This window comes from Vanacampus margaritifer, chromosome 7 (assembly GCF_051991255.1).
Source record: "Vanacampus margaritifer isolate UIUO_Vmar chromosome 7, RoL_Vmar_1.0, whole genome shotgun sequence".
Lineage (NCBI taxonomy): Eukaryota > Metazoa > Chordata > Actinopteri > Syngnathiformes > Syngnathidae > Vanacampus > Vanacampus margaritifer.
In genome coordinates, this window is record NC_135438.1 from 5,195,762 (window position 1) to 5,220,637 (window position 24,876).

Below are 24,876 nucleotides of genomic sequence, written 5' to 3' on the forward strand. Positions count from 1 at the left end.
ACCGTTCACAACTGAAATACAATTTTTGCTGGTTCGAAGTGAGAAACTGCTGTTTAACTTTGCAATTATCGTCTTTAGTGTCTCTGAGGCTAGTTGTTGTACTTTGACTTTTGCCATGTTTTTGCTACATTTTTTGTGGATTTTTTTTCTATCGTTCCTGTATTTTCTCTTGAATATTTAATTGTATTTTTCCAAATATTTTTTCTCGTTTGATTGTGCGAGTCTACCGACTTGTGATTTCCTGCTGGGATGTCCGAGCGAGCCTGAGAAAAGATAATAGTAAATGTTGTGCGTTATCTGGCAGTGTGCCTTAACGGTATTTGTGTTTGTGTGCGTGCATTTGTGTGTGTGTTTTCAGGTCCATCCTTCAAGCAGAGTTGCTGCAAAGCCCAGAAATCCCTGGAGTTCCTCCCAATCAACCTGCACACTCAGAGGATGAGGGTGACGTGCCCCAGAAAGACAGGTCCATGCAGCCTCGCTCATGTTTATTTATTAGTTGCTTTATTGACTTTACAAGCATCACCACGCATCGCTCCGCCGCTTTTAATTGAGAGCGTAACCTCGAAACGAAACCAACAGGCAGTTTTGGAAGGCGCCTGTAATATGACACATGCTCATGTCTATTTTGTGGTGTTATATGAGTTTTGGGTTTTATGGTCAACAAACTTTGTTGTGTTTTGGCCGCATGCAGTAATAGAAACTAATAACATTTTCCTATGTAGTCACGATTGGGTGAAATCGCTCATTGAAAGATGCTTGGCCAAACTGACCCTAAAATAGCAAATGTGTTTTTCAATTGAAATACCTTACGGTCAGCATATACAGTGTACGTGAAGTAGTAATTTCGCTACCATATAAACTGTCATGTGGGAACGTGAGTGGATGAGGGATGGTAGACCCAAATGCAGGGAAACAGGAATCAAATGCAATGCGTGATACTTTTATTAACCATAGTGAGAAAGGTGACGCGAATAGACTGGTCACCATGACTTGAACAGGACGCAACTAGATTGGTCGGTCTCCATGACTGGACAGGACATAAGTAGACCGGTTGCCATGACTAGAACGAGCGTGACATTACAGGGCCTGATTTGCCTTGACTTGACTTGCTGTGGAGTGACTTGAACTGGCTGTGACGAAGACGACTTGATTAGCCATGACAAGGATGACTTGGTCAGCTGTGACGGGGACGACTTGGTTAGCTGTGACGAGGACGACTTGGTCAGCTGTGATGATGATGACTTGGTTAGCTGTGACGATGATGACTTGGCTGTGGCGATGACTTGGTGGTGACAAAGGCTAATTAGCTGTGACGAAGACGACTTGGTTAGCTGTGACGAGGACGACTTGGTCAGCTGTGACGAGGACGACTTGGTTAGCTGTGACGAGGACGACTTGGTCAGCTGTGATGATGATAACTTGGTTAGCTGTGACAATGATGACTTGGCTGTGGCGATGACTTGGTGGTGACAAAGGCTAATTAGCTGTGACGAAGACGACTTGGTTAGCTGTGACGAGGACGACTTGGTCAGCTGTGACGAGGACGACTTGGTTAGCTGTGACGAGGACGACTTGGTCAGCTGTGATGATGATGACTTGGTTAGCTGTGACAATGATGACTTGGCTGTGGCGATGACTTGGTGGTGACAAAGGCTAATTAGCTGTGACGCAGACGACTTGGTTAGCTGTGACGAGGACGACTTGGTAAGCTGTGACGAGGACGACTTGGTTAGCTGTGACGATGATGACTTGGCTGTGGAGATGACGACTTGGCTAGCTGTGCCGAGGACGACTTGGTCAGCTGTGATGATGATGACTTGGCTGTGGAGATGACTTGGCGGTGACAAAGGCTAATTAGCTGTGACGAAGACGACTTGGTCAGCTGTGACGAGGACGACTTGGTCAGCTGTGACGAGGACGACTTGGTCAGCTGCGACAAAGACGTCTTGGCTCACAAACTTCCACACATACCATAGGCAATGCACCCACATTGACTGGACAAACACAACTGACTAAATACACCAACACGAATGAGACACACATGGGGAAGGGAAGACACACACAGGTGGACGTGGTTAGCCATAACGAGACAAGGGAGGAAGCCAGGAACACAAGACGAAAAACATTAACCGCACACAAAAACAACAAGAACACCCAAAACAAACAAAAACTCAACCCCCTCAGAACCGAAAAATGACATAAGGATTTAAGTGTCACCGGAAGAAGGCTTTCCCGTCATCTGTGGGGTAAGAATGCTAATGCTAACAAGAAAACGGTGTGCATTTCTTCACCACGTGTCGTTATCTGTGTGGTCGCATACATGGGGCATATGTTGTCTAAATCAGGCAAGGAATTGACCTTAAAATGGCTGCTAGTTCAATCCAAAATACCAGACTTCTCATGTTAAAAGCTATCGTGTTCAAAATGTTAATGATAGTTTAAACTTGGAATGGATTATTTCCCATTTCTTCTTATGGGGGAAAATTGTTACAAAATCTGAACGTATCAGTGGATGACTAGTAATCTATATTTTTCTAAAATATAGGCAGTCAATAGTTTTTTAAAGATTTTTTTTGTTTTTGGTAGTCTGTTAAATGTTGTTATAAAAAAAAAAAGTGCCCTTACATGTCAGATTTGACACAAACGAGCACAAAAGGTGCCATTGTGTCCTGTGTGCACTTCGCTGTACTTTCTTTGCTGCGGGAGAACCAATTAACAGCGAGTTTGACTTCTGAAGAGCCCACATGGGAGGGGGACGTGAAGAGAAGTGTTGCGGGAAACAAGTGTGGCATGGCCCTGACACGCACAGATGATTAATGGAAGTGGGTTGGAGCAAAGTCACAGAGCACTTCACAAAACCGTACGTGTCAAACTACTATTGTGGAGTTCTGGGCGGGGCGGGGGGGGTGGGGGGTAGGTATAAGGGTCAGGGTCTGTGGCAATATTTCCTATAACAATGTCATAAACACTAGGGTGAAAAAAAAACAGCAAGAGTTGCAATAAAACACCCAAGTTGTCGTTCCAGTTTATTCCTCACAAGAAATGGGAGCAATTGTGCTCGTCAATAATATACAGCAGACTAACTGAAATAACATACTAGCACAAATAAATGGAAAAATAAACATGCACACTGGTACTTTATACAAACATTATAAGTTATCTCACCTTTTAGCATTTACACACAATAAATGTTAGAGATAAATCTTAACAGCAAAATAGACTTCACAGATTATTAGTGGCTGCACCAACTTTTGTTTTCCCTTCTGTTCCCTCGGTGCATTCAAGGACAGACAACAAAGCAGGACATTACACGCAGACTGAAAAAACATCAGCTACCAACAACACACACAAAAAAAAAAACATTATGTTGCTGAGTCTGAGCACAAAAACAGCGAATAGGCGAGATTTGCAGCAAATAAAGACAAAAAATGAATACGTGAATAGGCAAATTGGCGAAAGTTCCCAAAGCAGCTACCTGGCATATAAATATGAGCACTTTATATTTCGTAAACAATTCACTATATATGTGCACGAGGACGAGCGCGCTTACTGTGTTACTCTTTCGCAGACGCGTCGTACGACATTGTCACGGCGGGCGCCCCCGCTGCACACTTCCAAGGCTTCAAGGGCGGCGGTCTGCAACGCCTCCTCAGCAGATACGAAGCTGAGAAGAAAAGGTAAGGCCGGCCTGGAGATGCATAGATTATCCTGAGGGTTTTTTTTTTTTTTCAGTTGCATTGGGATGGAGGATATTGGTGGTGCACCCCTGCTTTTTTTTTGTGAAAAACCCATATTGGAGGTTTTTTGAAGACCTATTTGAGGGTTCTCTTTTTTTCTTTTTCTTTAATGCATTTTAATGGCCGTCAATTATTAATATATCTATTTTTGATATCCGCGGCTCGGCCTGGTCCCTCTCACCGATGAATAATGGGAGTCCACTGCAAAGTTTTATCCTTCCCACCAGCTTTAAAATCCATTGTAACCTTTTGAAATACTTTTTTTTTTTTCGCAATTCAAAGGGAAATGTACCAAAAATGAATAAATACAAAGTAAGTGACTTTGTGAATAGTAAATTGCGAAATTGTGAGGGATTACTGTAGTTCCTTTTCTTCAGAATTGGAATAGTAGTAAATGTCAATAAAAACATCAGTATTTAACATGAACTATTTCAAAATATATGTATAAAATGAATTACCGAATTGAATGAAACACAGGTGAAACATAACGTGGCATTTAAACTTGATTACAAGTGACAAGCATAGCGGCATCCTATAAGCTAATGAAGCAGTTAATTAATTCATCATCTTGGAATCTTTTTTTTTTTTTTTCCCTTCTTGGAATCTTTCATTTTATTACACTCAATATCAATATAGCAAAAACGTTACCAATTCACCATTTTTTTCAAGTGTGTCTATCTTGTTAAGATGGTTTGTATTTTACGGGTCCCAACGCGACCCCCTAAATTTGACTCCGTTACACCCACTGCAAAGTCTCAAGCACCTTTTTACGAAAATTAAATAGGAAGTCGGCCTTATGGTTTGAAGCAGCCATTTTGGGAAAATTGGATGGACTCGCACTTTGAGTCGCACACATCAGACCTACTGAAAGGGCAACCGGCAAAACTGAATCCTGAGCTCAGGAAGGTTCGCCAGCATGTTGCTGTTGTTGTTTTTAAAGCATCTCCCAGACCAAAATGTAATCTGTCAAATGTGTGCCCCGCTGTGGCCACCAATGTGATTTTCTCAAACCTGAAAGATGAGCACTCCTGCCCCGTTTGGATGCAGAACTGAGCCATGTGTCGCCGTCCATCCCTGTGTGGTCACTTGAGTGATGCCAAAAAAAATGAAGGGTGATTTTTTTTTTTCTTCTCTTCCCCCTGCTGCTGTCCAAGCTCCCCGTAGATTGCAAAGCCATTACAGTCCATGCCAGATCCAATTAGTGGTGGAGTTAGCAGCAGCACCAAGAGTGGACTGCAAAAAAGTGGATGCAGAAAATGAAAAAAACTCTTTTTTTTTTTTTTGAAACCATACAAAACTGAAGTCTTCTTCACGCTGAAGCGCACACGTGATGGTCATTCCTATCTGCTGGCGTAGTATTATGCTGATAAGATGAACATATTGTAAAGAATCCATTGAAGTGAAAAGGAGAGATTAGACTTGAGAACCAATCCTCCAGGGAGACAAAAGCTTTTTGTTTCATATTTGACTTAGCTAATGACTCGCTATAGCTTAAAAAACTTTCCAATTTTCCGCCTGGCTAGCTGCCGAGAGCCTGGCGCTTCACCTTATCCACGTTTTGACTTGGCCCATTTGACAATCCTCTTTACAAGTACGACTTAATGTTGTTTCCCCTCAGTCATGCTCTAATGGACTCTTGTCTGAATCCGCTTTGTGTACACCTCACTGATAATATTAAGGAACACCACTTAAACAGATAAAATAGTGTTGCTCAAAAGACAGCATTTTGGATCCTACACTCTAAAAACAGTTGGGTCAAAAGTAACCCAATTAACTCATTCACTGCCAGCCTAATTCAAATGGATTTTTGACGTCAATAGCCGTCAATGGCACTGAATGAGTTAAGAATAAAAAATGGACAGATCCACTTTATGGGTCAATTTGACCCAATTTCTGGGTTGTTTTGTACAAAATGACCCAATTTTTGACCCAAATAAAGGATCTGACAAATATTTGTGTTGTTTTAAAATTTACACTAAAAGACCCATTTTTGACTCAAACTTGGGTCAAATTGGCCCAAGTAGAGGATTGGTCCATTTTTGTCCCATAGTTGGGTTATTTTTGAGTGTACCTTTTGTAGGGGTGTAACGAAAGCAGATTTGAATCGGAAAATTGGTTTGGATTGAGTAGCATCGGTACACGGTACACGGACGAATGAATCGGTCTCAATATTGCTTGAACCGGTTCAAGATCAATTAAATATAAATCTGCATGTATCGGATTGATGTTGCTGATGATTTTTTTTTTATTAATTTTTTTTTTTTACTTGAATAATTTTGGCTTTAGAGAGATTTTACATGTCAGCTGTTTATAAATATGAAAAAACTAAAAAATACACGATCTAATCTTGGATCAATTTCTTTGAAGGAAATGACACATTTACAGTACTAAATAATAATATATAATATTAATCATTATTAAATGACAACAAAAATCATTCATAACTTGACAACAACAAAACCCTTTCTTACTGAGATTTACTGAATGACCTCAGAGAATGTTTATTTGTTTTTCCATACTCAAAAAGTGTAATTGCACATCCACTACAGTAGGTGGCAGTGCCGCTCTCATTTTCAGAGGGTGTGCAATGTGCAAGGAGTAATAGCTTCTTGGCAGAGGTGTACTTGCAACAATTTTATAGCCAAATGATGAAAGTTGTATTTTTATTTTTAGAAAAAAATCGAAAACGGTATGTCTGCTCCCAACTGCCTGCTTTGGCATCATTCATTGCAATTCATTGCACTTTCTTGATTATTTCGGCCCCATACTGAAACCTATTACGCCGCCATGACATCTTGTCTCTGATATGAACATTTGATTGATGGAATTCACACTTAATCAAAATTCTGAATGATCAAAAATTTGATGAATTGGTTTGCCAATCATTTCTTGCGATATGCACAGACATACAACATAGTGGCTTTCATCTATACGTTGGCAATTTGTTCACTGTGATATTAATCCATCACAGTTGGAGACGGACAGAGAGAAGCCCAGGCACAGAGGTGTTAGCGGGAGGCCAATAAAAGAGCAATTTGTCTTTGTTCGCGCACCCTCCAAAGGAGGCGGGTATATTCGGCTGGTGGAGTGTTGCGTGTGTGAGAGTGTGCGTAGCTTTCAGCATCTATTAAAAACCTTACATCGGCCCAACTTGGCAATGGCCGGCACGTCTGATGCAGTTTGTCTTGCAGGAGGGGCCCCAAAAGAGTTTAATCAATATTTGCGTTTAGTATTCTTCGGGAGGGCGCAGACGCAAGCGCACCTGGCATTTATCTTCCTTTAATACATGCAGTCCTGCTTTAATTGAGCTTATAAAAGTCTGCCTTTAATGGAACGCTATACACTGTGCATTTACTGAGGCGATCTAATCTTGCGTTAACAGCCTCTTTTTGACTTATTCGGATCTATGACGCTATTTTTTTCTTCAGGAAAGGCCTGAATATTGCGGTGTTTTGACAGCAATATGAAATAGGTTAACAAACAGATCTTATAAGAATTTGGGTTTGAGATGTTTTTGCTAAGCGGGTTTGAACAAAGTAGTCGTCACTTCTGGGACCACATGTCGCATAATTGTCTCCTGGGGGTTTCCGTTGTCCGACTTAATGTGACCTGGCAGAATGTGGTCCAACAAAAGGACTTCCCGCGTGTGCTGGAGACAAAGAACGTTGGCGCAGGTCCATTTTATGTACTGTGACTGGTCTCATTTGGCTTGGAAGCCAAAGAGCTGTCAGGGTACAAGTTCTTCCGGTCCCTTATACTGAAGGTTTAAATCTGGCTGGAGGCTCCTGCTCTTCAGACGGCCATGACAAGTTGTCAGAAAGGGCATGATCAGCCCTGCAGCGACAGAAGTGTGGGAACCGAGCGCGATTCAGGGGGTGAGAGACTCTTTGGTTTTTCTCGCCCAGTAGACCCGGAGTGAGGATATTCCTTTTCTGTTGATAAATTGAGGCGGGATGAGGAAAAAAACGTGCGAATTGTAGACATGGTCCTTGGTTGTCACTAGGGATGTAACAATATACAAACATCATGATACAATAATTATCACAATATTGTGGAGAGGTTGGCGATATTAAAAAAAAAGGTCACAATATTATAAAAAAAAAAATATATAGCTCATACTGTACAAAAAAAAGCACTTTTGTACATAATAGCAATGCCTATAAACAACATACAATCTCTAATATCACTTAATATTGAGGCACTTACTTTTTTTTGCTATTGCATGCACACATTTAGTTCCTCCACATATTGACTCGCTTCACGAGCATATTACGTTCCCCTTCATCTGACCATCAGCGTGGATTTTAAACATAGAAGGGCCAAAACTGCACTGAAAAAAATTGCCACCAGAGGGTAATAAAACTGCGCAAATAGAAATCGACCTGACTTTTTGAACAGATGTACTGCTTTTAATATCGTGACGATATTGTGGCCGTTTTAATATCGCAATATTGCCGTTATCGTTACATCCCTAGTTGTCACCTAGACCCAACAATTTTTTGTACATCCTTATTATCTCATTCACTGCCATTGACGGCTATAGACGTAAAAAATTCATTTGAACTATTTCTATTGGTTTAACATTTTTTTCCACTTTTGTTAACAAAAGTATGAAAACCTAGATTTTTTTTACTGTATTAAAACAGATTAATCGTGACGTCATGCGATTAATTACGATAAAAAATTGTAATATAATCTTTATTTAAAATATATGTATTAAAATTAAAAAACAATTACTTTTTTTAAAGAAAATATAAAAAATTAGGGGCGTCAAAATTTTTTAAATTTTATTCGTAATTAATCGCATGACTTGACTAGTTAACTCCCTATTAATCACCAAATTTATATCTGTTCTAAATGTACAAAAAAACTAATTTCTACGTTTTAATACTCTTGTTAACAGAAGTGGAAAAAAATGTCAAACTAATAGAAATAGTTCAAATGAATTTTTGACGTCTATAGCCGTCAATGGCAGTGAACGAGTTAAATACCATTCCATACAATTGTGATGTGAATTGAACTTTTGAAAAACATATTTTTCTTGAGTCTAAAAATAAGTACGCCTACACTTTGAGGAATTACACATACTGTACTGTTTTTTTGTATCCCTTATAATTCAGAGCAAGGTGTCTTCACGGAAAACAATAGCAAGTGGAAAGAACAAACTTAACTTTGAAGTCGTGCATCTCAACAGGAAGCAGCTCTAACCCCCTAAACAAAAAGGAAAATAACAAGTTCTTCGGGGAACAAAAAGCCGAGCGGTATTAATCCTGGGAGCTTGTGGGATTGTCCTCACCTGCATGTCAGTGTTAATTTGCCTTTGGAATTCCAGGTGTAAAAAGCACATCGCGTACTATATACCCTTGGTGTTCAATCAGACGCCCCAAGATTTTGAAAGTGTCCGAATTCATTAGCGTACCAAGCAAATTGAATTGCCTTACAGATTGACAGAAATGCTGATGAGGCAATTGAAGTCCTCAACCATGTCCTTGGTATAAGGTGACCACTTTGAGCGTCATGATTTCATGCTACAATTCCTTTTGGGGCTTCTGGTGTGCTCAACTTGGCCACAAGGGGGTATTATAATAAGTAGAAAAATAAATCAATATATCAAATCTCAATTACTTGAACTTTTCGTCAGCCCATCTATGTAATTTTGCGTTGTGTGTTCGCATTAAACTCATGGGCAACGTTTGTTGTTTGATTAAATGCACAACAAAGGCTGAACAATGACTCGCAATGTACTTTGAATTTGATTCTAATGCTACATTGTAGTATTAAATGCAATTTTCAGATTGCAAAGGCTGCAGTTGGAGGATAAAAAAAAAAAAACTGCTCTGGTTCTTTCACGTCAATGACGCCTTAGGACTTTGTGACTCTCGGGCCTAGCCTACATTCAAGCTTTACAAATGACTGCCTCGCTCATGGCAGGAAGTCAGCGGGAGGGGGAAAAAAAATTACTAAAGTCATTCCAAGTCTGTGGAATGTTCACCCCGAGAGAATGTTTGACTGCAGTAATTTGCCCCGAATCTAGGAAGTGACAAAAGGTGTTTTTGTCTGAGACTAAACGGCTGCCTTCAAAGTGAGGGAAGGATTAAAATATTCATAAAGCGACACACATGGAATGACATTGGACCCGCGGCTTGAATTTGACAGCTCAGCCAGAAAACCTGGAGAGTTGTGAAGTGAAGCAACAACATCAGTTAGTTAGTCATCACAACATTTTATAGGCCTATTTTTCCATGCATAGAAAAATGAAATGCATTGCAATTTTTGGGTATTTATTTATTGTCAATTTGTCACAGTATTGCAACTTTTGTAATATTTTCGCCATAACAAATATATAACATACTGTATGAGTTTTTTTAAACTACTCTTTTCTCTTAATTTAAAGACTTTATTTTGAAATAAGTATTTGTAGTTTAATTGTGTAATTTAAAACTTTGTGCTGAAAAAAAGACTAAGTTTCATAATATAAAAGCTTTTTGTAAATGAAAATCAGAGGCTTTATTTGGCTTTAAAGAAATCTTAACTTATTTTGTACATTGCAACTTTTTTCTTGAAGATATGTATTTATACGTACAATATTGTGGTGGGGCTTAATTTTTTTAATCTGATTTTATCCTCAAAATAATAGAACTTTTTTCTTCATTCTCAAATGGACCGGGATTTTGACTGATGAATAGTGAAAATCCGCTAACAAGTGACAAGGGATTTTCAATTAAAAGGATCATAAAGCATCAACGCCATGCTTTTAGTATGTTCACAATGATGAACCCATATTACATAAACATCTGCATTCAGTTATTTAAATTAGTCAACACAAGCAAAACCATCTTCCCGTGAGACTATATAAACCATTTATCATTCATATTAATTTACTATTTATCAGAATCAATCATTTTATATTTATCAAAAACTGTGGCTAACTGAGCTTTTCAGTAACTAAAGATATTTTCACTGACGGAAAAGAGCTAAAAATAAATAAATAAATCTGGAACATGCAAATTTAGAAATGGAAAAACATGTGTGAAATGTGAATATGCAGGTGCTGAAATGTGTTTTGTTGTTTTTGTGTCTGCAGTTTCAGCACGACCTACCAGTGTATCTACTACTCCCCCGAGCACACGGCCAAAGCGCAGGAGGTTCTGAGCAGCGTCAGCCTCCTGCAGCCGCTCATCGGCAGTTTAGCGGACCAACTCCTACATGCTGCTCACGAGCATTCTTCTCCCGGCCTGAGGGAGGCGCTCAAGAACCTCTCAGACAAGGTGAGGAAAACCCATCAGCGCCGTACGTCATTTGGCCATTCACATATACTGTACATGTTTTTCCAAGTAATGACTTATTTTTTAATTATACAACTTTTTTTCTCCAAAAATGCTGACTTTATTCTCACAAAGTTATGACACTACGGTTTCCTAAACAAACTTTTATTTCTGGCAACACTTTGACTTTTTTCCCAAATAAATATATCTTTTTATCTAATTGTACTAGAAAAAAATATATTCTTTATTCTCTTAAGATTATTTTTTCACAATATATTTTAGAGGAAATTTATGATTGTTGTTAAAAATCCAATTGTCTTTTTTAAAAACTATTTTAAATCACAATATTACTTCTTTATAAAAAAAATGACCAAAAATAGACAGAATAATTACTTTTTAATTATAATTGTAGTAATGTTAAAAAATTAATTATTTTTTAATCTTAATATTTACTGACTTAGTTTTTCTCAAAAACATCAACTTCAAAAATGGGATTTCACTGAAGATGAAAATGCCTCAAATACTTTTTGCTGAAAAAATACAATCTGACATACTTTTTCCCCCCAAAATACAACTTTATTCCCTTAATATTCGTATTCCCCCCCCAACAAAATCAGACTTGTTAATGATTGTAACAATACAAAAAAAAATATTTAGAATTTTTTTTTTTGTAATGCGTACGTACATGCACGTAATTCTGATAAAATCACAAACGTATTCTTGCAGCATAATAACTCCTCATTAATGTCTTATCGCTACACATGGCTTTTATTCTGCTAATATTACAAGTTGTTTCTGGAAGAATGCGACTTGATGGCGAGCTTGCGATTGATCGGAGAGTCGCGCCCGCCCGCCGCTGACATCTTTTTTTATCAGCGTAATTAATGAATGACATCTGCTGCTGTCAGACTGCAATCTGTTGTGCCAGAGATTGTTTTTAGCCGGCGTGGAACGGAGCCCAATCAGCCCGCGTTAATTGCCGCGCTCGCTTCGCTCTCATCCTTGATTAGACACGCGCGTACCTGCCAAGAAAATGGCGGCCCTGGTCAGCGGACGCCCGCCGGGGGTGGGAGATCTCTGATTGGAATCTCAAGAATGTGTGTGTGTGTGTGTGTGTGTGTGTGTGAGTGAGTAACCAAGTGAATAAGAGAGGGTGTTTGGATGAGAGGATGAGTGAGAAAGGGTGAGCGTGTATTGAGAAAAAGTGAGTGAGTGAGTGCGTGATACTTTCTTGTAACATTATGCATTTCGTTTCTCGTATACATACAACTTTAATTTACAGCTATTTCATTTTTTGCTGAGTCATTGTTGTCTTTTTGTGGTAATTACATGACGTTCTTAGTTTGACCAAATAGATTAAGCACAAAAAAATACAACATTTTTGCTTGTTTATTGAACATATAAACCAGCAACAGAAATACTGCAATTAAAAAGATTTAAAAGAAAACCATTTTTTAAAATACATAATCATCGTTAAGCACAGCTTACTTGTTCAAATGAATAAAATTGAAAATAATAACGGATTTGAAAAAATATAATTAAAAAATTCAATGCAAAAAACAAAAATAATTGGAAATGAAAACAACAATATATATATATATATATATATATATATATATATATATATATATATATATATATATATATATATATATATATATATATATATATATATATATATATGCCTGAATAAATAAATACAAGTAAAAATAAATACAAAATAAAAATGAGATTAAAAAAATTAAAATAAGTGTTGAATGTTGAAATAAATATAAAAATAAATATATAAATAGAATTAAATATCAATCAAAAAATAGAAACGCTCTGCTCTCACATTTATTATATGTATATATATATATATATATATATATATATATATATATATATATATATATATATATATATATATGTATATAATATATGTTGCTGTTTTTTTAGTTCAATTTATATTTATTTTTCGTATTTATTTAGTCATTTATTTATTTTTAATTTGGTCCTCCATACAATAAGAGGCGTTGTGTGAGGAAAAACTCAAGTGGCTGTCATTAGAATGACTGATGACTTTCCACGTTGAACAATATGCATCAGGCTTACCAGCCTCCTCCTATGTAAAAATATGCTGTTTTTATGTCAGTTTTTCTTCTATTTTGTTCCTATTTCTCAGCTCAGAGAAGTCCACAGAGGCCCGTTTTCTTCCCTCTTTCATAATCTCGCACGTGCAGGTGTAGTGTGTAGCAGAATGTCTTGTGGGTTCGTGTGTAAAAGGGTAAGAAAAGCACAGAGGAAACGCAAAGTTGCTATTTAAGCGCTTCCTCGCTCACAAAGAGCCATCTCGCTTTGAGATCCATTTTGAGGATACATCCTGCGGCGCTGCCAAATGCCACTTTTTTTCCCCCCCCAAACACCGCAGGAGAGCAGTTATGTTATCACTCTAATGCACCGGCAAAACAACAGTGTGTGAGCCGCAGCATTTACAGCAGCTGCTTGAAGAGATCACAAAATTCATAATTTTTGCTTTTCTCAAAGTATAAACGTGTGCTCACTGCTACTGTTTATGGTAATACTTTATAACAGTACTTATCCTTTTTATACCAATTGCCACCTCAAAGAATACTTTAGTCTCCAAGCAGGAACGTCCTGTGACCAAAATTCGACCCGGGAATGTTTTTCTCACGACATGCCGAAACCTGATGTGCGCCAGTTTCGGGCTTGAATGGACTGGCCGTCCGAGAATCTCTTAAAATTCCCAATGGCCACCAATTACCAACATTAAAATATAGTGCCTATAGTTGGTAGTGTTCACAAAAATTGTTTTTTTTTTTTTTTAAAAAAAGCACAATAAATTCAGAGTATAGTATAGACTCGACTTGACAACAAAACCTTGTCATTTCACGAGGACGTTTTTTAAATGTTACCAAATTACAGTGTCACATGTATACAATTTCTAACTATACAATTATGTCCAGAAAATTGTTTAAAAATTATACATAATTAACAACTTCATAAGAAAAAACATTTTCTTTTTACAAGAATACTACAAAAAAAAAAAACTACTAAAATAACACATTTGCTCAAATTACCTTTAATGTTCTCATTTTATGTTGTTATTATTACATATTTTAATGATATACACAGAGAAATATCAAAATGCAACACTTTATTTCTATAGATCATTGTTTACATATTCAAATGATCACAACAACAATCAGTGTTCATTCACTGGTGAGCTATTTTTAGAACCCGCCAGCGGGCAACTGAATGGGGTCACCAATGTGGTGCTCCCTGCATTACAAGAACAAAATTGTAGTTTCCTAACAGAAAAAGTTGTGATTCAAGCGAGGGAAGTGCAATGACATTACAGCTTGCTGATGAAGGGCTTCCCTTCAGGTTTGCTGGGGTTTAATTGCATCGCCGCCAACATGACTCAGGAGAGCTTTTATCACTTTCCCTCTGGCGGGGGAGCGGGGCCAGTGGCTTTGGCGTGTTCTTTATGAACGTCGCTATCAAAGGAGGGACGCTCCTCGGAGACGTCGCATGTTCAAGTAATTGAATCGTTTGTTGTTTGTAGATGCTCACCAGCCGGAATGTCTTGAAAGGCCACTCTGTTCAAAACCTTCAATACGAAAGGCTTCCGTATTTTTTTCCTCCATAAAGGTTAATTTTATCTTATAAATGATTACAACAATAATTTTTGGATCACCTTTTACAAAAAAAAAAGTCAGCAAATAAAATGTCTTTACACTGAAATCATGATTTTGAGAATGAATGTCCACAGTCTTTCTTTCAAGCCTTTCTTGATTCTCATTCTGTCACCTTCTCTGACGCTGCCTTTTGGGTGTCGTGGTGCACACTTGTGAAAATCATTTTTAAAAAAAACAGTAATTTTCCGCTAGCTGGGGCGCCAGAAAAATACTGTGAAATAACAGAAAATTACTTTCTCGTAAAACATCTCATTAGATGTCCTTTAAAAATAAATGTTAATACAATGAATGCCACCATCTTTTGGACATTACAGAAATTGTAGTTATTTTCACAAAAAAAAAAAAAGTCAATTCACAAAGAAATTATGGTAAAGTTATGAATTTTTACTGTTAATTTCACAGTAAAAAAAAATTGTTTTCTTTTTTTTCAGGGTTTTAATGTTGAATTTGACATTTTATTCAATTAAACAACAGACAAATATTTGAGAAACTGTGATAGATATGTGAACGTATTTTAACAATCAATATATGTATTTCTAATGGAGTTTTTTTTGTAAAGGAACAGAAATAGTGTGTATTTTAACAGTTACGATGATTTCATGTTATTATATTTGACATGTAAAATCAGAGTTTATTTTTTGTAAATTAAATATTTTTAAAATAGAGAAAAAAAACTCAAATAAAAAGTACAATTATGTTATATTACAATTTTATTTTTATTTTTGTGTCTTTTCCCGCCGCCTCTTGTCTCTTACTGGCTGCAGACGGAGCAATTTGTCCACACGCTCAAGGATGAATTGGTCAAGTGCGCCCTGTTGGCACTGCACGCCGCCCAGCCTGGCTACGTATCCAAGAACCAGAAGGGCGGCGACCGAGACCCGAGTCCCGTCCGGACGGCGTCGCCCTCGCCCCCTGTTGGCCCCGAAACCACGTTGTGCAACAACCTGGGCGGGACGCAGGGCCCGAGGCGGGCCGAAGACTCCATCCCGCACCACAAAGAGTACGACGAAGAGGAATGGGCAAGTGTCTTTTTGTCATATTTCATTTCATCTGTTGCTCTTGTACAGTTCAGGATTTTTCTATGAGAGCATCTGAGAGCCACATGATCCATTTTCTCCCATCTTTGTTGTTTGGAGAGATGTGCAGTTTCTTCCTGTTGATGCGTTGCTTCAATGGTTTGTGTAGTGAGTGTGCACTGCGCAGTGTGTGATTGTTGGATTATTTCAGGACAGAGTTTGGGCCAGCGTGGCCAAGCGTCTCAACTGTGTCATCGCCATGGTGGACCAGCTGGCTGCGCAGGACGAGCGCAACAAGCAGGAGGGCGGCGGCGAGCAGCAACAACTGGCTGATGTCATCACCTCACACAATCCTGGTAAAGGAAATAATTGTTTGGGAAATTAGAATGCAATCGTTTGGGACCAAGGATGCGCTAAATTTGGTTTGATTGATTCCATCTGAGTTTTTGTGTGTTTTTTTTAATACAGCCCCAAAAGCCAGTTTTACTTGGCAGCATGACATTTGGTAGACATCACTGATACAACGCTACCCTCTGGTGGCAACTAAGAGAATTATGTAAATAAGCTGTCTGCAAACAGAAAGCATTTGTGATTCGTGATAAAATATTACATTGTATCATTAAAAAAAATGACACAACATAGATCAGGATAATTCCAAATTTGGGTTACTTGTTGCTAGGCAGACTTTGCAGGATCCTTTTTTTTTTGTTTAAACAAGAAATCAATATTAGGGCAATGCTGAAAATAGGAGAAAATAATTGTGACTATTTATTTTTTATCAATATAATTTTACAGATTTTTTAAAATGTTAACATAATTGTAATTTTATTTTACATGGAAAAATGTTGCATTTTTAGGAGAAAAGGTGATAGTATCAGACTAAAATTTGCATTACATTTTATAAAATTGTATTCAGAGACAAAGTTGTCATTTGGTGGTGGGGACACAGTAGACACCCCTGTAGCAGTCAATGCAGCCTGCTGATGTTATTTCATTCTGTCTTGTTTTACAAAGTCTTTTCGCAGACGCTGTGTCCTTTCCACGAAGACAATTTCATGGTGCATTTAATGACCCGCCGTTAACTGCCAATCATCTATAATGCATTCTGATGCCGTATAAAAAGTTGCCCTTGAGACGCCAAATGTCCTAGAAAACACGGAGGTGTCTTGCTCGCCATCTGCGCCGACGGGTCAACGTGTAAGACGAGAAGTCCCGCTAACGTCGTGAAAGTTCTTCCTTGTTTTCCCGATGCCACAGCAGGTGACTGGCGGGAGCAGCTGTGCCCCCTGGTGGCCAGGTTGAAGGAGTGCGTGACACAAGTGGTGGACAAGGCCAAGAGAGCCGTCACCTTTGTGCTCCTGCAGGAGGCCGCCTGCAGCATCCCGCAGGGATTCCTTCTGCAGCAGAGGAGGGACGTCGTCTTCAGTCAAGCTGTAAGTCCAAAATACGACTATCATACTACTACATATACAACGACAATAATATTAATGGAAGAATATAAAAAAATAATACAATGTAATATTGATTCAATTAAATTACAGGATATGTGTTGGTTTGCAAAAGATAACGAAAAAAAATAAAATGCATTCATTGAATTTAATTAGAGTATTTCAAAATGCATGTGAGTTTATTTAAAATACAAATAAAACATGAATACAATAAAATGTAACATTTTAAATGAATGAAATAAAATGAAATGGATGGAAATTAAATCGATATGAATAAAATAACTTGGGATGTATAAAATAAATGTAGTTCAATTAAAACATGAATCGTATGTATAAAATGGATTCAAATTAAATAAAAAATATCAAATCAAGCACAATGGATGTAAAGGTGTAAATTTGAGGAATAATTATGATAATGAATTGACAATGTTTGATTTAATAGCATTAAAGAAAATGTGACAAATTTTGTTGGCCTGACAAGGGAAGAAAATGTAAATTTAATTAAATTAAGTTTAAATTGATATAAACACAAAAATTTTAAACTGAAATTAAATTAAATGTGAATACAAACAAATTCAGATAAATTAAGCACAAGTAAAAAAAAAAAATAGACGTATGTCTATTAAACTAAACATGAATAAAATGAAGTGCTTATCAAATAAACAAAACATGAACGAAGGATAGTGGATGATGGATAAACGAAATAAAAATGGATGTAAATAAATAAAAACTGCTTTGAACTGACCTCCACCTCAGTCATTTTTCACGAGTCATGCACACGCTCCTTTGCTCCTCGTGGCCTGCATCTTCGCTCTTCAATCCAAGTTCAAGATCAGATTTGCTGTATTCTGTTTTTATTGCATTTTATATCACGCAATGGTCTTCAACTGTAGAAGCAGTGTGCTTACCAGCACATGAGAGAGAGAGAGAGAGAGAGAGAGAGTGAGAGAGAGAGAGAGAGAGGAGAGAGAGAGAGAGAGAGAGATGAGAGAGAGAGAGAGAGAGAGAGAGAGAGAGAGAGAGAGAGAGAGAGAGAGGAGAGAGAGAGAGAGAGAGAGAGAGAGAGAGAGAGAGAGAGAGAGAGAGAGAGAGAGAGAGAGAGAGAGAGAGAGAGAGAGAGAGAGAGAGAGAGAGAGATGAGAACGAGTAGAAGGGAGAGAGAGAGAAGGACACATAGAGAGAAGGGAGAAAGGAAGTTAGAGAGAGAGTTGAGAGAGGGAAAGAAGGTAGGAGAGGGAAAAGGGGAGAGAGGGAGGGAGAAGGAGTAAGAGAGGAGGGAGAAGAGGAGGGGAGAGAGAGAGGAGGAAGAAAGGGAGAGAGAGAGGGAAAAAAGGGAGAGGAGAGAGAGAGGAAAAAGAGAGATAGGAGAAAGAAAGGGAGGGAAAGCGAGGGGAGAGTGAAAGAAAGACAAAAAGAGAGAGAGAGAGAGACAAAACGAGAGAAACTCAAAGTGTGCTGGCAGTCGTCCATCGTCTTTGTGTTCATTGGAAAGACGAATGTCAAACAGCAATAACAAAGGCATTTTAAGTGACAACACATGACTAAAACACGTGTTTGTCTTTCCCAGCTGGCAGTGTTGTCGTGCGGTTTCGTCATGCGCCTGTACGCAGGAATGCAGGACAAAGTCTTCCTGAGGCAACTCCACCTGGTCGGCCTGGTGGCCCAGTTTGAAAGCCTGCTCAGCACCTACAGTGAGTTTGCACTTTGAAACTGCAATTCAACAAAACCACAGTGTAGTCCAGTCTTGGGGTTTTTTTGCTGGTTCATCATGCTAACGTCGCCCGGCAACCGTCCCAAGGCGAAGAGATCGGCATGCTGGAGGACATGGAGGTGGGCGTTTCGGACCTCCAGCGGGTCGTGTTCAAGGTCACCCAGGCCAGGACGGACCACCTCAGTGACCTTCAGCCTGTGGTGCGAGGCCGACGGTGAGACTTTGAAAAGCGGAAGACCGTGTCAATCCATGATGACAGCTGCTTACAAAAGTCTCCGGGCTTAACTCGAGCCTTGTGATTGTGCTCAGGGACCACTTCACCGTGGAGGTCCCGCTGCCAGGCCCCGCCTTCCAGAACATGCCGGAGGAAATCAAGGAGGGCCGGCCTCTGCGCGTGTTTCCGGTGCTTTTTAACGTGGGCATCAACGAGCAGCAAACCATCGCCGAGAGGTCGGCAATCACAAGAAAGTCATATTTCAGTTGTTGCATTTCAAAAATACAACTGTTACAACTAAGGAACATTTTTTTCTCTTACCTAGGGAGTATAATCTTGGGGGGAAAAAAAGTATTTAATTAAAGTATGAAGGAGTAACTGCTTTATGACTTCACATCAGATTAAATTAAGAAACAGATGTAAAAAAGCCAAAGTAACGCATAGTGATGGACTGAAAGCTAATTAGCATTAGCATTATGAGCTCATCCACGGGGGTCCAAACTCGATAAGCAACTTCAAACTCTACTTTCAAAACATTGCATTGCATCATATCAGAATCAGATTTATTGGCCAAGTATATAAAAACACACAAGTTTGTCTTCTCATTCACAAGCTATCCGAGAAAAAATAAAAATGACCTACAGAGGGGAGACAGAATGGGAAGCCTGGTGGTTTGCTAAATTAACGTCCCAGGTTTCTGAGATGAAAAATAAGAAAACATAAGGATGGAGGGAGGGGAAAAAAACAAGGCACAATCTGTGCCCCTTCTATACAGTATACAGCTTTGGGAACACTACAAAATCTTTTTTTTTTTCATAATTTTACCATTTTGAGTAAAATGAGAACAACCCCTCACAATACAATACAGTACAAATATTGTCGCTTTGAGCCACTTTCTGATTTTAAATGAAATTCTCTTAACTTTTTCTATTGCTTGTATTTTATTTGTTTATTTATTTTTTTATCATGGTAAAGCATATTTAGTCTGCCTTGTGCATGAAATGCGCTTCATAAAGAATTTGATTGATTGAAATTGAGTATTTATTGATAGGAAATGAAAATGGTAAAAATACCAAAATGGGTCCTGTCCAGCGATGTTTTATTCATCTCTATTTATTTATTTTTTTACTCTTTTTAATTTTTTCCACCGGTATATTTATATTTGTATTGGCTTGTTTAATTTATTGGTGCGCATGTCAACATATCATTAGCATAATAGCTTAATTGTTAGTCATTTCTTTTTAATTACAATCAACAAAAGTCACGGCAATCTTCAAAGATTGAATTGATAGTTGTTTTTTCCTGTTTTACAAAAACTTAAAAGCATGAGCAATTATGTTATTATGAAGATATGTATCTATGCAGATGTTTATATACACTATAATATCACATTGTAATTGATTGCAAGCTACAGCTCACCGACCCCTGACCCGACCCCAGTTTGAAAACCACAGATAAAAAGCCTGACACGCTGTCTAATGGCTTCTGCAGGTTTGGAGACATTTCTCTTCAGGAGAGGATCAACCAGAAGAACTTTGAAACGCTGGAGTCTTATTACAAAGCGTTGAGCGAAAAGGTGCCACGTGAATGTGAGTTGGCCCCGGTCGCGATCACCAACGTGCGGCGTGAAAAAAAGTCTCATTCTCGCTGCTTTTTCCTCCGGTGTCATGTAAAACAGGTCTACCGTCTTTCCAAAGCCAGACCGACATCAAGGAACTACTTGAAAACCTGGGCCAGAATGTAGTTGCTAAGCGGAGGAAGAATGTGGAGATTCTGTGGAGCGCTGCGGCGGTGAGCACCGATTCACTCCGACTTCAGGGAACGTAAATTTCCCACTCGGACGTGTAAACAAAAATTCCAGTGCTGCCCGGAAAACATCATTGGATTGTGTTTACAGACCCGATATCCGCTGAAAAATGGAGGATGGTCTGACATCTTGTGACATGTTGGTGCCAAGAAACTGTGTTGATTAGCTTTATTTAGACAAAAATGTAGTGCTTTGCTAAATGTAGCCCTTGAGCTCAAAAGGTATACCCTGGTTTAGCAATGAACTCATTCACTCCCAGCCATTTCCACTGAAGCAACCCCAACTGGATTTTGACTGATTATTGTGTTCTATTGCTATAAAAACATGGAACCTGCCGAAAGAAAGATTAGTCTCTTCTTTCATCAGGAAAATACGTATATTTCTATCTGTTTATGTTTTTGCAGCAATTAGTATTAAAATATAGCTAAGTTTTGAATCTGGGTAAAAATAGCTTTTTGCAACATGGGCCTGGTTGATCTCTTATACTCTGATGCCACCTGCTGGCCATTTTTGTAATAACTACCATTGCTTAAAGCATTCTATTCAGTTCAGAGGCTGCATCAATGCATTCCGTATGCGCAATAAAAAATTTATTTATTTTTATTTATTTTATTTTTTAAAACGTATAAATGCGTCTTTGGGAGCATGGTAATCTAAACATATTTATACGTTTTGGGGAGCAGATGAGTTCAACCCTATTTATTTCCCGATATGTGTTCAGATTTGCCGACGTCTGAACGGCATCAGGTTCACCAGCTGCAAAAGTGCCAAAGACCGAACGTCCATGTCGGTAACGCTGGAGCAGTGCGCCCTGCTGCGCGACGAGCACCAGCTCAGCAAGGACTTCTTCATCCGCGCGCTGGACTGTATGCGGAGGTAAGGCCTGCAAACACATCACAAAAAAAAATAAAAAATCAAATCAGCCCAGGTCAAGGGGTCATTTCAGCTAAATCACCTGAGACCAATTTCTAGCCAGCGACTTTTGTTTTTTTGGGCCATTCTAAAACTAAATAACCATTCAATTTATATGTATTGCTCATAAAAGTTCATCATTATATAACATTTTGTACAGTAGCAGGCCGATGAATGACACTTAATTGCAAAAGTTTGGGGTTTTCATCATAAGGTGTGGTAGGAGCACAAAAGCGGTACAAAATATTAGCATCCAGTAAACAGCGCATCGGATTGACACAAAATCCAACCTACAGTGTGACATGCACACCTAGTCAGCCATTTTGATTGTGGAACTTTTCGGAATTTGGGACCATTTCCGAGGGATCAGACATGAACAAACTTCCTGCAGGTAATTTGTGCAATCCAAAATTTACAAGACGTAGTTTTTTATGAAAAAAAATTTTTTTTCATTTATTTTTTTTATCTACATTGTACTTGCCAAATAAGGCTTTTTGTTCTCTTCTTACACTCCATTAAGAGATTTGGACTTTAAACACTCGGTTATGATGGTCCAATGTCCTCATTACACAGTAATCTTAATCATGTGACTTTGCCAAAGCCATTTTTTGTCGAAAGCTGTTTGAACATCTGCTCAACATGTCGGTGAAGAGAGTGGAGGCCATTTTCAATTCAATTCAAAAACGTTATTTCAATCTTTGTAAAAGAAATGAAAGGGAACAGAAAGAAGTCAAACTTATGATATCTGCTCCTGATCGACACAGAAAAAATTATCAACACAAAATAAATGACAGCAAGCAGTGAAGACGCCTTTGATGTAACAATTAAACAAAATAATTCAATGACATGACCTTGTGCTATATATATTTTTCCAATAATTGTGCTTTCATACATTTTTTGAAAATACAAATAGACGGAGATGATTTAGTTTTATCATCCAGAAGGAAAATTTATTGAAGTGAAAATTACTCATTCGAAAGGAGATTTTGACTTTGCCACCTACTGGCCTGGTATGCACATTGCATCCTTTTTGGAGGTCTGTTTACTCATTCCTACGTACTAATAAGCATCATGCAAATGTATACAGTACAATGGTACCTTGATTTATGATCAAGTTGCACTTTTCCAAATTACGAGCCAACACGGGAATGTTTTCTTCTTCCTTTTTTTTTTATTATTTTTTTTTTTTTGCTGTCTGTTTAACTTGTGAGTTAAAATTTGCAATATGAGCCACTTGATGAAAGTAAGCTTGAATTAATTTAGTTGAACTGACCCTTTAACATGAGTTACATTTGTGTTCATACACCCCACCCTGCTTGTCACATTCCTCAATCACCACACACACACACACACACACACACACACACACACACACACACACACACACACACACACGTTTCCATGGATACACGACCCAAACACCACCCAACAACAACAAAACAACTTCATTATTACGACCGTTCAGGTTCATCCAAAGTTTCCAAATAATACAAACATCCAAATGGAGAGATTAGAGGGATGAAAACCAAATTGTTTGTTTTGCTTTTTGACTTGTGTTGATGTACGCTCGGCATGCTGGAATGCGCTTTTGACCCCCGTCGCATGCTTTCCGGTAAATATCCCAAACAAACCTCTCAAAACATGGTGATATAAACAAAGTAGGTCAGTGATGAAGACCTGCTCGACTGGTTGGCGTTTCGCCGTGCGCGGCATCCACAACCTCCACGGCCAATGCGGATTCTGCAACACCTGTGCTCTCAGATGCAACTCATGTTGCACTGGGCGTGGTACAATAAGACATCCGTTGCTGTCCCTCAAAGGCTTGATGTGCTGTACACTGTCGGACTAGCAATTGACTCTGAGGTAACTCTCGTCTACCTGTAGCAGGTGTTCAATGATGTGGGGAAACCAGTTTCTCACTCTCTCTTTTTAAGTCGACCTTAAACATTTCTTAACCATAATATGTTATATGTGACCTCGCTAGCCTAAACATGATATTCTGATTAATATTACATTTGTGGAATATGATTTTTTTTTTTTTTTTTGCCGTTTTGATCCAGCTCAGGGGGGCGGCCATTTTGCTACTTGCTGTCAGCTGGAGATGACATCACAGTTGCTCAGGCAACAATCAACCTCACCTCACCTGTTTTCTGAAGCTGAGCTGCGATTGGTTGTTAGCCGAGAACTGTGATGTCATTTTCACTTGACGGGCAAGTTGCAAAATGGCCGCCCCCCTGAGCTGAATCAAAATGGCTGGATTTTGCTGCTTAACTCATATTCATTCATAATATTAGACTAGTAGGGCTGCATGAACATATTATCGTCCCCAAAAATTGGGTTTGACTTCCCCTTCAATACCAGGTTTATAATTTGAGGTAGAATAAGTTTTAACCTGAAACCGGTGTAGGAATGGAGTTGGTAGGTCGTGAAGTTCCTGCATGCCGCCTTCTCCCATCCACGCCACATTCCTCCATTTCCTCTCATTTCTACCACGCCACGTCCCTCAGCACCCTCGCTCGCTCCCTCGTCGTCTTCATCAACCCGGGATAAAAGCCTCTCACTAACCTGCCTTGTTTGGCTCTCTCTCTCTGCCCGCGATCGGGGTGGGGGTCGGCGGCGTCCGTCCTTCCCGCCCTCCCTCAGCCGGCTGTCCCACGGAGAGTTGGGCCGCTGGGAGGACCCCGAGGCGGGCGCGGCGGCCGAGAGCAAACCCACGTCGCGTCACTTTTACCCCATCGCCCTGCTGCTCGTCAGCTCCCACCTGCTGGTCGTCTGGCTCATTTTAAGTCTGGTTTTTCTGCTGGCAAAGTATCAATAAAGCTGCTGACAACTACCACGCCTTCGCTCGCTCTCTTTCGGCGTCCGTGCTCGCCATTTTTCTTCTTAACACTCCCACGCACCGCTGAAACGTGGGTTTCACTTTGAGAACTTTTGTTCTATTTTACCGCATGAATGATGAGGATGAGCATTTGTGTGTGTTTCAGAAGTGTCGGGTGTGAGAGCTTTTCAGTAGTGTGTATGTATGTCCCTGCTGGTCTTCTCACTATTGATGAAATGTTCAATAT

The 24,876-nt window shown here is 39.0% G+C and overlaps 1 protein-coding gene across 9 annotated transcripts in view; it reads left to right on the plus strand.

Moving 5' to 3' along the window:
* The window catches only part of inpp4b (inositol polyphosphate-4-phosphatase type II B), a 144,188-nt gene that overhangs the window by 115,541 nt on the left and 3,771 nt on the right, over window positions 1–24,876 (plus strand). For 7 of the 9 annotated variants that reach the window (XM_077571764.1, XM_077571763.1, XM_077571760.1 and 4 more), the window contains 13 exons: window positions 359–463; window positions 3,569–3,677; window positions 10,822–11,005; window positions 15,468–15,722; window positions 15,931–16,075; window positions 16,977–17,152; window positions 18,735–18,858; window positions 18,966–19,092; window positions 19,188–19,328; window positions 20,584–20,681; window positions 20,771–20,883; window positions 21,621–21,775; window positions 24,455–24,644. In XM_077571764.1, the coding sequence (XP_077427890.1) occupies window positions 359–463; window positions 3,569–3,677; window positions 10,822–11,005; window positions 15,468–15,722; window positions 15,931–16,075; window positions 16,977–17,152; window positions 18,735–18,858; window positions 18,966–19,092; window positions 19,188–19,328; window positions 20,584–20,681; window positions 20,771–20,883; window positions 21,621–21,775; window positions 24,455–24,629 (1,907 nt within the window). In that variant the 3' untranslated portion in view covers window positions 24,630–24,644. Of the gene's footprint in view, window positions 1–358; window positions 464–3,568; window positions 3,678–10,821; window positions 11,006–15,467; window positions 15,723–15,930; window positions 16,076–16,976; window positions 17,153–18,734; window positions 18,859–18,965; window positions 19,093–19,187; window positions 19,329–20,583; window positions 20,682–20,770; window positions 20,884–21,620; window positions 21,776–24,454; window positions 24,645–24,876 lie in introns of those variants that run through there. The other 2 variants (XM_077571762.1, XM_077571761.1) reach the window with 1 other exon arrangement.